The 15,176-nt window shown below is 33.9% G+C and overlaps 1 protein-coding gene across 4 annotated transcripts in view; it reads right to left on the reverse strand.

Moving 5' to 3' along the window:
- LOC113117824 (bcl-2-modifying factor) overlaps positions 1-10,344 on the reverse strand; it is a 56,546-nt gene extending 46,202 nt beyond the window's left edge. The window contains exons 1-4 of one of the 4 annotated variants that reach the window (XM_026286754.1): positions 10,127-10,344; positions 6,551-6,726; positions 4,423-4,586; positions 186-848 (exon numbers count right to left, since the gene is read on the reverse strand). In XM_026286754.1, coding sequence (XP_026142539.1) covers positions 678-848; positions 4,423-4,586; positions 6,551-6,710 — 495 coding nt within the window. In that variant the 5' untranslated portion in view covers positions 6,711-6,726; positions 10,127-10,344 and the 3' untranslated portion in view covers positions 186-677. The other 3 variants (XM_026286756.1, XM_026286757.1, XM_026286755.1) reach the window with 3 other exon arrangements.
- Between the last annotated feature and the right edge of the window lie 4,832 nt (positions 10,345-15,176).

Consider the following 15,176-nt stretch of genomic DNA (forward strand, 5'->3'; position numbering starts at 1 on the left):
GAGACACACACACACACACACACACACACAGAGACACACACACACACACAGAGACACACACACACACACACACACACACAGAGACACACACACACACACACACACAGACAGACAGAGTGCTGACGAAAAGAGCTGAAAACTTGAAATAAAGACTTCAGTGAAACAGCATTTTCAGTTTATAAACATATAGTCAAGTAAAGTCACTTTTATTGTCACATGTATCTTGGTGAAGTGAAATTCTCCAGAAACTGCTGAAACCGTTTACATATAATATCCATACAGACTTCAACAAATGAGAATGAGCAATATGCACATACATATAGTCAGTACACACATTAGACATGCTTACAGTTAGCACTACACTTCATACACAGTATGTACACAGTCTACATAATTTAGATGTGTGTATACATAAACTATGCTAATTTGCAACCGGTTACAAGTGAACTGGATACAGAAAATGTCATGGATGAGCATTGGATGGTATCCAGAATTACAGGTGGATTATTGTATTAAATACAGTGTGTATGTATAGTCCAGTGTTTGGAATACCATATTGTGGGAGTATGCTGTAGGGTGTATTAGCTCTGTCTGTTCATCAGTCTGATAGCATGAGGGGGGAAAGCTGTCCCTCAGTCGGCTAGTGCTGGACCGGATGCTGCAGAGATGAGGAGTCTTTAGGACGGGTGGCTGGAGTCACTGATGATCCTCTGGGCTTTCCTTAAACACCTCCTGGGGGAGATGTCCTGGAGGGAGGGAAGCTCACCTCCAATAATGTGGCAGGCACTTTTGCAGAGCTTTGCGGTTGTGGTGTTCAGGGAGAACTGGAGCGGGCTGAGGACAAAGCCCTGGGGAACACCTTTTAAATCAATGGTTTTTGGATGGGGTAGATGCGGATTGTTTTTGTCGGCACTACACACTTCCTGATGAAACGCGCGTATCTTTGGACACAATGTGCTCAGTAATTAAAGCGGAAGGGTTGCGTTTTATTAGGTAGCTTGTGACATCCTTCATGGGAAATGCTGAATCGCCAGAACACTGCTCACAGCGCTTGGTCACTTGTCGCACCAGAACCATATTCGGAAACGAAACTTAGAAATTGCTCACGGTTCTGGCTCTTTAAAAAAAAAAAAACAACAACAAGAGGTTTTGAATAAGAACCGGTTCTTGTATATGTAAATATTTTTTTTATATATACTGTATGTGTATGTATTTATACACACACACTGTAATAAATGATGCTGAAAAACAAATATATATAGTTGCTAAAATTGAGTATATAACCCAGTATTTGTGTTTTTCTTTGCAGCATGTTTATATCAATCTGGAATCAATTGTGAGTCTTGTTGTGAACAGACTGCATCTGTTTTGAACGTTAAAAATCACCGGCTTACGAGGTTTCATTGCCTTAGACCGCAAGCAGGCTCACTAGGGTTTGGAACGGAGCCGTTTTGTACCTTATTCAACACATAAAGACGCTTTACAGCCTGAAAATAACATAATTAGCAACATGAAATCCTAAAATAACCAGACGCTCGTCTACAGCTGCGCCGACTGAGGCTGAACTCCAGCTGAAGTTACACAACCGAGACAAGAAATAAATCAAGGAGGAAGAGAGACAACATGATAAAGCGAAAGACCGAATAAAGAAGAGATAATGGTGTGTTACCTGCTCACAATCGCAAGCATTTGAGCGTCTCCTGATCAACATCAACACTGGAAACACAGCTGATCGCTTCACAACACACCACTGCATCGAGACGTGAACCGATAAACACTGTCAAATCACAGAGTAAACTCTGCTGTCTACCATCATTCAGATATTAATACTTTTCATTAGTATTTGGTTTCATATTTTAGATAAATTAAAGTTTTATTAATATTGGTGTTTTTTTTATTTTTTTTTTTACATTGTCATTGTCATGATGGGTCTGTATGGGTTTTTAATTATTTTTATTGTATTTTCTCTTAAATAAATTTGTTTTGGATAAGATTTGCTGATTTATAATAAATAAATAAATAAATAAATTGTTATGCTTTTGTTTTAGTTAACTATAATATTGTGATAAAATATTATAAAAAATAAAATGGTAAGTTTATATTAATTTTTATTTAATTTAATTTTAGTTTTTTTAAATAAATTTGCTTTGGATAACATTTTTTATTTAAAATGCTTTTGTTTTAGTTAACCTATAATATTGTGGAACTATAATATTTTTTATAATATTTTACGTTTTTATTAATTTTTATTTAATTATATTTTTGTTTTTTAATTACATTTGCTTTGGATATGTTTTGCTGAAATGAAATGTTAATATTTTTATTCATTTTTTATTTAAAAAAACGTATGTTTTAGTTTAAAATAATATTTTGTCACTACTATATTTCTAATAATATTTAGAACACTTTTTTTTTCTTTTGGAATTTTTTTTGTAATATTTATTAATTTCTGTTTTATCAATTACAATATATATTGTATTCCCATTTTAGTTTTATTTATTTTAATACCTTAAGTTCAACTGAATGAAATTGAGAAAGGTTGTCTTGGTAACTAGCTGAAATAACTTTTAAAAAATATATAATTTCAGTTAACATTTATCTTATTTCAACTATGTTTTTAAATGGTTTTATTTTAGCAGAGTATAAAATCGTATGATTATATTTTTAATACTATTTTTGAATTAGTGTTTGTAATTACGTTTTTATAATTTTCATTACTTTTTAAATAGTTTTTATTCGTTCATTTTTAGTTTTAGGTATTTTAGTAAATCAAGTTAAACTAAATGCAAATGTGAAAAAATAAATGATAAGACCGTTATCTTTTTGTCTTTATCACTTTTTATGTCGTTTTAAACTAAAATAATTATTAATTTCTAAAATAACATTTATAATGCAAGCAGAGAGATATCATGACAAACGTTTAGTGATCATCTGAACACGACTGAATCAATTCAATGCGCACATTTTCATTACGCAGAACTCTTTAAGGGAGTCTTAATGTTGATAATAGTGAACTTCACTAAACAAATGTGTGTGTGCCGCGCAAACCAGCAAAAGATAAAGATGCAAACATGTAGGACAAGTAGAAAATGTACCTGTATCGAAGCTGATTATTAGCCTGCTAGGACTGGTTTGGTTTTTGAGAGACTGAGGCGCGCAGCGCAGCTGTTTGATTGGTGAGAGCGCTTTGCTTGTTCCATTAATTCGTATCATATCGGAGGTTTAAATCATTGCCTTTTAAACATTTACAAATAATATAATGTGTATGATGTATTATTATAGGTGATATTACTCTTGCAAAGCTCTGATCTCTGAAAGATGCATAGAGAGGCAACAGCAATGATGTTTGATTTGCGCTCTTTTCATTCGTAAAGTTTACATTGATTTACTTACACTCGTGACTTTAGAGGTCTGTGTATAATATTGCACTGATCCCCTGACTCAACGGTTATCTAGCAAACACCAGACTGTGCCAGCTTCAGCCGAGTATTCAGGCAGAATTATTCTGAATATATTTGTCTGTGATTCGTTTTTGAAGCCGTTATGAGTGCCATCCCGAATTAGGAATTCGACTTCAGGCACACCCCTAATTTTTACATTAAATATTTAAATTTTACATGCAACATAGATAAGTTCATAGAAAGTAACCGCTACATGCAATATTGTAATCCTAAAATTCACGTCGTACTTGCAAACCCTTTATACGCATTATGTTAATGCATGCTCGAGTAGTCGATAGTTTTCAACAGCGCCAACTAGTGGTTGAAGTAGACAATCACTTGACTAGTCTATGCAAGCCCTAATATTTATATATCCAGCCAAAGCCAATTTTAAATATAATATTATGTAAATAATATGAAACTAACACTGACCCAAACCGGTATTATTAATTTACTAAATTGAAATATGAAATGGTTAAATAATTAAAAATACTTACAGTCATATAAATAAGACAAGCGACAAAAAATATAAAGATAAAAGCAAATAAAAAAAATGTATCATGTCTAAAAATCTCCACACAATTTTTTTTTGCCAATTACATTAATTATTTTCTATTCTATTTGTTTCGGTTTTATATTTTTATAGCATTAAACATAAATCGGTTAAATATTTTTCAATTATTTAACAAATGATACAATTTTATTATATAATAAATAAAATCTAAATAAGAATAACATTCTTGCATGATAACATCTCAGTGATAGTAGAATACACTGACACACACACACACGCGCACACGCACACACACACACACACACAGAGGAGGTCAAGAGTGCAGTAAACGGGAAGTGAGAGCGAGGGGTCACTACCGTGTCTTTGGGGCCAAACAACTCGAACACAGTCAGGAAACAAACACCACACACGGAAAACACGTTTGTGTAAAGGAGCGCTGAAGCAGACACGTTCACAGGTGTGGCTCACCATCATGTGCTCCTGATAGAACTGATCCCCGATCAGCTGGAGCTTCTGCCCGATGAGGGTCTCCACGCTCTCCGCCGGGTCCATCACGCGCAGGTTCTGCTGGAGAACCACGTCTGGAGGCCGAGAGCGGCCGAGCGACGCTAGCAGCAGCAGGCCTGCGTTACCTGTTCAGAGAAACAGCATCACACTAACTCTGAGCCATTCACTGAACAAACACCAAACAGAGCCGCAGACATCCACACGTGCTGAGTCGCTCAAACAAGACTCATGTTATGAAAGAGGCACGATCAGTGAGACGGCAGACACACTTACAAAACATGAAACAGCAGAAAAATAAATAATAATAAAAATAAATAAATAAATAATCATTTTCCGTTTTTTTTTTTTTTTGCTAGAATGGTTTTGGGGAGGGCCGATACTGATTCTTAAAATTCAGCATGTATGTGCAATTTGAATGTTTGCATTATGGTAAAAAAAAAAGAATTTTAATAGTAAAATACTGTAAAAAATTACTGTGAAATGATTAACAGTAAATTAACTTACTATTATATGGTGGAAACCTGTAATAGCTCTAAAGGGACATTTCACATACTTTTACAGTAAAATATCGTAAAATTATATATATATATATATATATATATAAAATAACTTTTCCAATTTAAAGTGGAAATATATAGGTAATGGGAATTTGATACAAAAAAAATAAAACATACACACACACACACACACGTATATGTCTGTGTGTGTGTGTGTGTGTGTGTTTTATTTTTGTATAAAATTCCCATTCCCTATATATGACATTCCCAGAAATCTGTGTGTGACAGCTCACATTTTTTTATTGAAATTTACAATTTTTCTTATCAGTTATGTACATTAAGATTTTAATGTTGTTAAATGAAAGTTTATTGTATTATTTTAGTTTCATGCGAGGTGCTGTTTTGTAGTCGTCTGTGTGACACAATTTACCTTTCATATTTAAGAAAAAAAAAAATTATTTAAAAAGTCGTCCAAAAAAAAAAAAAAAAAACTGACTTTAGTAATTGTAAAATAAATGTAGCAACAAAAAAACAATGCATATTATTTTTTTAAACCGTACATTTAATTTTAGTCTGCAAAATATATATTTTTTAATCCTAAATTGCACTTTTTTTTGCATTGTTTTTTCAGTGTTGTTCATTAAATAAATCGGATTGTGTACTTGATTATTAAATATCTTTATTTAGTTTTTCGGTGCATCGCTGGCAGTGTTTGACTCTTCAGGAAGCCAACGACTGACTCTGAACAGACTCCAGAAACAGCATCTCAACATCACGCTACATCAGCGCTGATAATGAACTCATAACTGCCAACAACACTTCCCTGATGAAGAGATCAGTCCGTTCGGCTCATATAAAGCTGTGCATCTCTAGATCATCACAGCAGCTCAAAGAAAGCAGACGCTCAAGCTCGGCTGTGTTTTCATCGTGTACCTTTCAACCTCCCTCAAAGACGTCCGCTATGATTTGGCACAAGCAATAGAGAACCAGAGACGTGTAAAAATAACCAGCGGAGAGAGAAAAGGCCTCTGCGGTCTGAGAGCCATGAGTCATGAAGTCGTGACGTCGATGTGCACAGAAGTCAAACAGGAAGCTGCAGCGTCTGGGAACTTTAACAAAGCGCTTTCTGAAGTTTCGACACATGCAAAAAATAAATAAATACATGACACACATTCTCTACAAAAATAGATTGTTTTGCATGATTGACGTCTGGGTTTGATCAGTGACATTTCTGTGTATATACCATACACTTTATAATGCTTTAAATCGATGCTCTGAGATTGAAAAATAACAATGTGACAATTTATAAAAATATTAAAAGGTATAAAAAATTGTGTTTAATATTGCACTTTCACCTTTGATTTTTTTTTTCAAAAGTCAGTGTGATTTCAACATGTAAAATATATATATATATATATAGGTGTTGCAAGCGTCATACAGCACTGATTCTTCATCTGATCAAACAAGAGATGCTGTGTGTGAGAGCATGTGAACGCAGGTGTGGTTTGCATTGCAAAGTGACTGGTTACACACACAGCTCCTGAAGCCGCTGAGGTCAGGAACACACACACACACACACACACACGGCTTACCGTAGAGAAAGCGTCTGTGCTCCACATGCACTGGGCAGGGCAGCATTACGCTGGGTGATGCAGGGGGTCTCCCTGCGGTCTCGCTCGGCTTTATCTGGACGTGAGAGGAAGGCCAGTGATGAAGACCCTTCCTGTGCAGATCATCCTCATCCTCATCCATCAGCCGAGCTCTTCACCTGGACACAAGAGCAGAGCAAACACGTTACACAAACAACAACAACAACAACAACAACACGGACTCTACAAACTGTACTAGTGACCAATGTATACTAAATACATAAAAAACTTTTATACATAAATACACACAAATTTACATTTATAAATGTGTAATTATAATTAAAAAATATAAATAAATATATATATATATAAAAAAATATATATATATATATATATATATATAAGGAACATAAAATGAAAATGATAAAAAATTATATAATTTATATAAAAAAATATTTTTATACATAAATACAATTTAAAATGTTAATTTGCAACTACAAAAAAAAGTACAGTAAATTTTAAATATAAAACAATTTCACAATAAAATATGTAAATGATAAATAGATTGATAATTACAATTGAAAAAATAAATGAATATATATTTACAAATTTTTTATTTGAAATTATTTACATTTTATATTATATTCATTAATGCATTATATATCACTCGTATAAATATTAATTTTAATAATTTAAAAATGCATTTATACATTACTTAGTTTTTAATAAAAATTTTCATACATTTATAAATTTATGCTTATTTAACTTTTGAATTCCTGGATTTGTTTTTGCATTATTTTCAGGGGAAATTTATATATTATAAATAAAATGGGAATAAATAAATAAAATGTTCCTAAAATAGGCTTTATTGTTAATGAAAAAAAAAAAACGGTCAACCTTTTCACCCAGTTGATAATCTACTCTTTTTTTGTTTATGTTAAAACCTGTAAGACGTTAAACACAGACGATTATGTACTTATGTAGTTCATGGTGACAGAAATAAACTGTAGGACTCTTGTCTGTCAACACTCGATGTTCAACGTACAATCTGAAATAAACCCGTGGTTAAGAGCCTCAAAACTCATTCAGTAAACCACTAAAGATGTGTGAAGACTTGCTTGTACACACTCAAACTCACAAGCACTCACACAAACCAGATCTCAGAGTAATAACGGGGTGTTTGGGCCCAGCCAGCCTCTCGTTTACGGCCCGTTAACAGCAGGATAATTAGACTCCAGATTAGTGTCTCTCGTGGTCACTGGCTGAACTGATTTATATAAATAGCAGCGATGAAACCTCGCGCTCGGCTGCGGTTAGACGACTGCTCTGCTATATTTAACCTGGTTTGGCGAGGCAGAGACAGAAAGCGTCTCGCCTACTCTTTCCATGTTGTGTGGTGAAGCTCTGGGCTCAGTTCTGAGAGTCAGGAGCTCATGATGAGTGTTTATTCACTGTTAAAGCCACTTTAGGGAGGGACACTGGAAATACACCAAGCCGCAGATCACTGGATTATTATAAACACTTATGTTTCACCTCACTTTGATAACTCTGCATCAATTATCATTTTAAACATTATAAATGCACAAAAAAGAGAGAGAAATGGGCCTAAAAAGAGGCTTCAAAGTTCATGCAAACATATTTCCTGTTTATTTCTACCAACCCGGGTCACCTTAGTGCAAACTCTTCCTGTAAAGCTTTAAAAAAGTTTCTAATAAACCCCTTCATGTAGCATTTTCTCAGGCCGTACAGTATCTCCTCCATCAGAAGTGTGGCGCTCAGAGGTGCGTGTGAACGTCCTGTGTCGCATGTGTGTGTAAAAGTTCAGAAACACGTGTCACTCACCACAAACTATGGCATCTGATTTCCTCAATGAGTGTAAAAATGACACAGCAAAAAGCAAAGCAACACACAGCTCCCTCTACCGCTGCAGACACACACACGGACGACAATCCATTCATGTGCAGAATCACCACGGCCCTACTAACCCAACTCCATCTGACCTCTTCAAAAAAACTGCTTCAACAACGTTACCAAAACTAACCCACAAGAGCCTCTCAACAATAAACCCGTTTCACATCTACAGCCACTAATACAATCCACAGAGCACTTCTGGACTCGATTAAAAGCTATAACTTAAATGCTTTCTAATTTTTTATAATGTAAACGCCATGGTATAAATATACCAATTATCCAATGCATGCAAGAAATCATAAATGCATGCATAAAACAAATACATGCGTGCATAAAAGCTTAAATAAATGCAAGTAACAATAAATGCATGTATAAAAGTAACAATAAATGCATGCATAAAAGTAACAATAAATGCATGCGTAAAAGTAACAATAAATGCATGCATAAAAGTAACAATAAATGCATGTATAAAAGTAACAATAAATGCATGTATAAAAGTAACAATAAATGCATGCATAAAAGTAACAATAAATGCATGCATGAATAAATTAATACATAGTCACATAAAAATCTAATATATGGAAAATAGTAACAAAATACCATTATAGCACTTTTAGTTATTGAGTGTCTTCAATGCAGGATTAACCAGATGGATGCTACTATTGTTTTGCAAGCTGTGTTTTCTCTGTAGTGTACTGTATGGTGCATTTAAGACACATTTTCAAAAGAGCAATCAATCTTTGCCAGTAAACTTCGACTTCAAGTCGTGTAACAGCAGCAGCGGTGAGTGGTTTAGTAGTCAGAGACTGACGTCTCTCAGAGAGCTTCTGTAGCACTACTGACCCAGTGAGGAAACACACACACACACACACACACACTAAAAACACGCCCACACTATCCAGCACAGCTCGGCTATAAACTGTCCTGATTCAATAACTGCATAACATCATGATGAAAACAAACTAAACTTCAATAATAGAAAAAGAGAGACTATAATCAGTTCTTTAGACACTTAGTTCTCCACATTCACTGCTCTCTAGTTATTAAACTTCTCATCTCCGTATCTTAATGACATTACAGTAGTTCAACAGCACCATTATGTCATCATGAAACTGTTATCTTATCATCAAGCCTGTTAGTCAGACATTAGACATGGAATACCACTAAAACACACTGACAGGCATAATAAAGTACTCATGACACTTGTGTGCAGCACTTTAGACTAAATCAGATCTGAGATGTGAGAATCACAGGGCTGTGTCTCAAATCCTAGTGTGTGTCTCACTAGACAGCAGCAGTTTTGTTCCGCGAAGGCTGTGTGTTTTAAAGTAAGAAGCTCCTAGACTTTAGTGAGCTAAACACGATGCTGTCTATGAAGGCAGCTCACTAGGATTTGAAACACCGCCAAAGTACCGGTTTGCACAACAACAGCTTCACTGATTTTATTATATTTTATAGCTAAATTAAGCTTTGTTTCAATAATACATACACTTTATATGATAAATCACAGTAAATATTCTCGATAAACACGAGTGTCTACATAAACACATTCAACAACAGAACACAAAACCGCATTTACTCGGGCTAACAATAGCACAACAAAAACCAAGGTGTTTCCCTCGCCTTGCCAGCTTTTGACGAACTACATGGTGACTAAACGCGACTTACCTTTGTCTTTGTCTCTGTTCCAGCTCAGTAGAAATGTTTAAGTAAAAGCAATCGCGTGAAGAGCAGAATCAGCAGCTACTCGCTCGCTGCGCGTCCCTCTTCTGCGCACTTCATTCTGTCTGCGTCGAGCGCGCTCTCGTTTTCCAACGGTGAGGCTCCGCCCTCGCACTGACGTCACTCTCTTTTTCTCTCTCGCTCTCTCTTTCACACACACACACACACACACACACTCTAGACAGGCGAGACAGGCGCATTTTAACGAAGAGGTTATAATGACATAATTGTTTTACACACAACATTGCCAAAATATCAATACAAAAGCAATTTTAGATGAATAAGGCACAAGTAAATAAATAATTTGTATAGTCCCTGATAATAAATAAATAAATAAATAAATACATTATTGATGAAAAAATACAAAGTCAAATTAAATAGTATAAATTTGCCAGACTTTATCATATAAAATATTAATAATAGTGAAACGATTTTTCCATTTCCTTTTATTATTAATTAATTAATTAATTTATATTTATTATTTATTTATTTCACTGATACTTAACAAAAATAAAAAAAATAAATTAAACAAGGGTTAAATGTATAGTTTGCCAGTCTTTATCATAATTATTGAGAGTGATCAGGGTAACTATTTTTTTCTTTGTATTTTATTATTGTTATTATTATTATTATTATTATTGTTGTTGTTGTTATTATTATTTTTATTTTCCACCCTGAAATGTATTGTCTTATTTATTTATATATCTACTGCACTAGTGCATGCAAAAATAAATAAATAAATACAACATGAAATTAAACAAATAGAAGTACAGGAAAAATTTATTTGAGTGTAAAGGATTTATTATGTGAGATCGATTATACACTTTAGAGTAATTATACAAAAATATCTGAATTAGGAATTTAATGTGGAAATGTTCAACAAGACTTTAAGCATCGAAAATTTTCTCTTCTTTAGACATATACAGACATAAATTAATATAGAAATACAAGCACAATGATGAACAAAATAACGCAGATAAGCAAGTTAATTTGCTTATGAATTGGAGCATTGCTTAACCCCTGACACAAAGATGTTATTTTATACAAAAAGCATTAAAATACACACTTAATTGATGTCTTTGTAAGACATTGCCGTCCTGCTGTGCTTTTGTGTGCAGCTCTATTGTCATATGCTTTTCACAAATGGCCCAGTTAATTACTTTACCGACAGAAGCTTTTATAACTTCAGTTCCTAAAAGTCTAAGGATTTGTTTTTTGCTATAAGTTCAGTAGATCTTAGAAAGCAATCGTAGATGAACTGCACAAATAGTTGCATTGAGCAATGCACATTTACTGAGAATATATGCATTCCTGGCATACTGTGTTGTATCATTCAAGAAGATTACTGTCAATCATGTGACTTGTGGCCAATCAGGGCGTTTGTTTTGGTCCCGCCCTGCTGTGCTGTATTCACACACACACACACACACACACACACACACACACACACACACACACACACACGTGGATGGGAAATTCCCACCGCTGTAGTGGTTGTGGTTTCTCTGCTGTGAATTCATCATATGACACAAAGACTTCATACGAGAGCTGGTGATTTCACGTCATACAGAGGAAATGCAGCTTTGCTATGGGAGGAAATGCAATGTTTTTGTTGTAGATGTTTTGACGGTATTTGTATAAAGAGCAGTATGTAGATAAATGTCAAAGTGCCATTTTTAGTCAGCTTTCATTTCCCATCATAAGACAAATAATGATTCTAAAGTATTACGTTATGTCTTTAAAGGTCATGTAAGTGTCTTGTGAAAGGTTTCTAATCAATGTGTCTTTTTCGCAGGAAATAGTTTAACATGTGTTTCTCTTGTGTAAGAAAATTTACAAATGTGACCCTTGACCACAGATCACTGGGGTGTATTTGTAGCAATAACAAACAATACATTGTATGGGTCAAAATTATACATTTTTATTTTATGGTAAAAATCATTAGGATATTAAGTGAAGATCATGTTTCATGAAGATATTTTGTAAATTTCATACCGTAAATATATCAAAACTTAATTTTTGATTAGTAATATGCATTGCTAAGAACTTCATTCGGACAGCTTTAAAGATGATTTTCTTAGTATATTTATTTTTTTAAATGTTTAATAATCAATGGAAAGGTCATTTATTCAGTTTTCAGATGATGTTTAAATCTCATTTACACATGTATTACATTTACTCATATTTACACATGTATAATAAAAATACCAGGGAACAAGTTACATTTTAGCACTTTCAGTTTCATCGTCCTGAAGTCAATGGGTTTTTGGTTCAGTACCTGAAATAAAGCTCAAAATATTTCCATGTTTCTGTGATTTTATTAAAGATTTTAGCAAGAGTTTTAATGGAATAGTTCATCCAAAATGTGCTAAAAGAATGACCCTCATTTAAGTTTAAAGTTTATGTATTTATGCATTTATTGACATAATATTTATTAATATTTGTTTATAAAAAATATTATTTAAATATTATTATTTTCAGCCATATATTTATAAAATAAATAAAGAAATAAATACTAAAAAGTACACTAATAATACCAGGAATACCAAACGTACTAATTCTGGAAATTAGGAAAAATACAAGAGACAGAAAATATTTCGTATTTAAGTGTTTCAAGCCGATAATATGGGAGATTTCTAAAATTATTATTAAAAACAATAATTTGACTACAGAGAAGTCAGTTATTTCGGATAGTTTAAATAAACATTTATATCCTCTGGCACTCTTATTTGAAGCTCAGTCACAAAATAGTTTATTCTCTCAATTATTCACAAAATAGTAAATTCTCTTATTGTTCCTTCAACTGATATTCCATGTAAATTAATTCCACAAAAATTTTATTTTAACCAGCTCACTGTCTCTGGGGTTCTTAAAGCTTTGAGTTTTTTGGGCCCACAGAAGCCAGTGGGGCCTGATAAGATGGAACTGTTTTAAGTTAGCGTCTGGTTTTATTACTGAACCATTGACTTATTTATTTAATCTTTCTATTACCCATTGTGAAATCCCTAAGATTTGAAGATCTGGTTTAGTTTCTAACCTTTTTAAAGGTGGGGACCCATTGCAATTGAACTATTATAGACCGATATCTAAACTATGTGTTTTATCCAATTATGACCAAATCTTTTTTTTTTTTCTGGAAATAAATAATATTTTTTCTCCTTCTCAATCTGGATTTAGAACACAGAATAAACCTGTCACTGCTGATTTAAAAGCGTTTAATGACATTATTGATGCCTTAGATTAAAAAAGATTGTTAGATTGTTCAGCTCTTTTTCTTGACTTGTTAAAGGCTTTTGACACAGTTGATCATGGCATACTCCTAAATACACTCTCTATGGTTTGCCAACTATTTTTCAGGGTGAACACAATGTGTGATTTTAAAAGACTGTACTTCATCTATTTTGTCACTTTCCAAAGGTGTTCCTCAGGGGTCTGTTCTAGGACCGATTTTATTTTCCTTGTATATTACATTTAAGCAATAATATTCCAAAAGTAAAGTTCCATCTGTATGCAAATGACACTGGTATTTACTGCTGTGCTCCATCAGCTTCTCAAGCACTTCACTATTTACGGACAGCGTTTGATATTGTTCCGTTTATGTCAGCTTAAGCTGGTTTTAAACACAGATAAAACTAGTTGAATGATTTTTTCAAATTCTAAAGTTCCACAAATTTAATATGTTGTAAGTTTATAGTTTATAAGTTTATAAGTATCCTTTGATTTGTGTTTTGTGTTATGATGTAAACTTGTATATACTGTGTTATTTGTTGCTGATTACTTTTTAAACCATATATTAGCAATATGCATTTATTCAAACAGCTTAGAATCAGCATAAATCTGCTCAGTGCGAAAACAAATAAAATGTATTCAGTTCAAATGTATAAACGTGGTTAAAATATGACTAGCTGTTGAAATAACAATATTAAAACATTTAAATACATGCAAATGAAACCAACTGGATGCGAAATATATAAAACTGGTTATTGTGCATTTAAAACATATTCATTTACACAATTACAGAAAATTGACCCTTTTCATTTATCTGACAAATATGCATCACATTAAGTTTATTAGTTTGTTTATGTTAAAACGGTCTAATCCAAATGCATGGGAGTTTTAGATACAATTCAAATACATGAATCCTAAATTTAGGCCTAAAGTCACAAATGGTTAAAACGTAACTCCTAAGACAGCGTGAAATCCATGTGTAAAACACATGATGCCAGAGTTACTTTGTTGCTAAAACACATCACTCGTGTAAGTGCAGGTAAATGTAACTTCATATATTTGAGCGATTGCACAGTTTGACCTGTGTAAACCATGTCAAGCAGATGAGTGTTTGTGTTGGTGGTTGTTAAGCCACGTTTGTTTGGTTTTCTATCTGGCCAGACGAATGTAATCTTGATTCTGATAACAAACACTGTGCAAACTCTCGATCTGTCAACATCTCTTTCTGAACACATACTGAGTATGAAATATTCATTGGGTCGTGAATCGTTGCGCTGCCGAGTTTCGGCGGTAATGCTCTGCCGTCTGTGAGGGAATGTGAGGTCATTGTGTGACCCAGCTGTACAAGTGTTTATTGATCAGTCCAAAACCCCGGAGGGTGGAGAAGGGCAGATCATTACAGTGCCCCGAACCGGCCGGGACAAACCACTGCATCAGCTGTGTTTGAACAGACCAAATACAAACTCACAGAGCAGCCGGAGGACAGTTTTATTACTCTGAGCTCAGATACAGAGAGCCATTAAAGCAACGGTTCTTTCAAAAATGAAGATATGCTGAAAATGTGCAAACCATCAGGCCAGCCAAGATTAGGATGAGTTTGTATCTTCATCAGGTTTGTAGAAATGTAGCACTGCATCAGTGTCTCATCAGTGGATGCTCTGCAGTGAATGGGTGCCGTCAGAATGAGAGTCTGATAAAAACATCACAATAATCCACAGCACTCCAGTCCATCAGTGAACATCTGGAGAAGACAAAACCTGAAACACAT

Source organism: Carassius auratus, chromosome 17 (genome assembly GCF_003368295.1).
Source record: "Carassius auratus strain Wakin chromosome 17, ASM336829v1, whole genome shotgun sequence".
Lineage (NCBI taxonomy): Eukaryota > Metazoa > Chordata > Actinopteri > Cypriniformes > Cyprinidae > Carassius > Carassius auratus.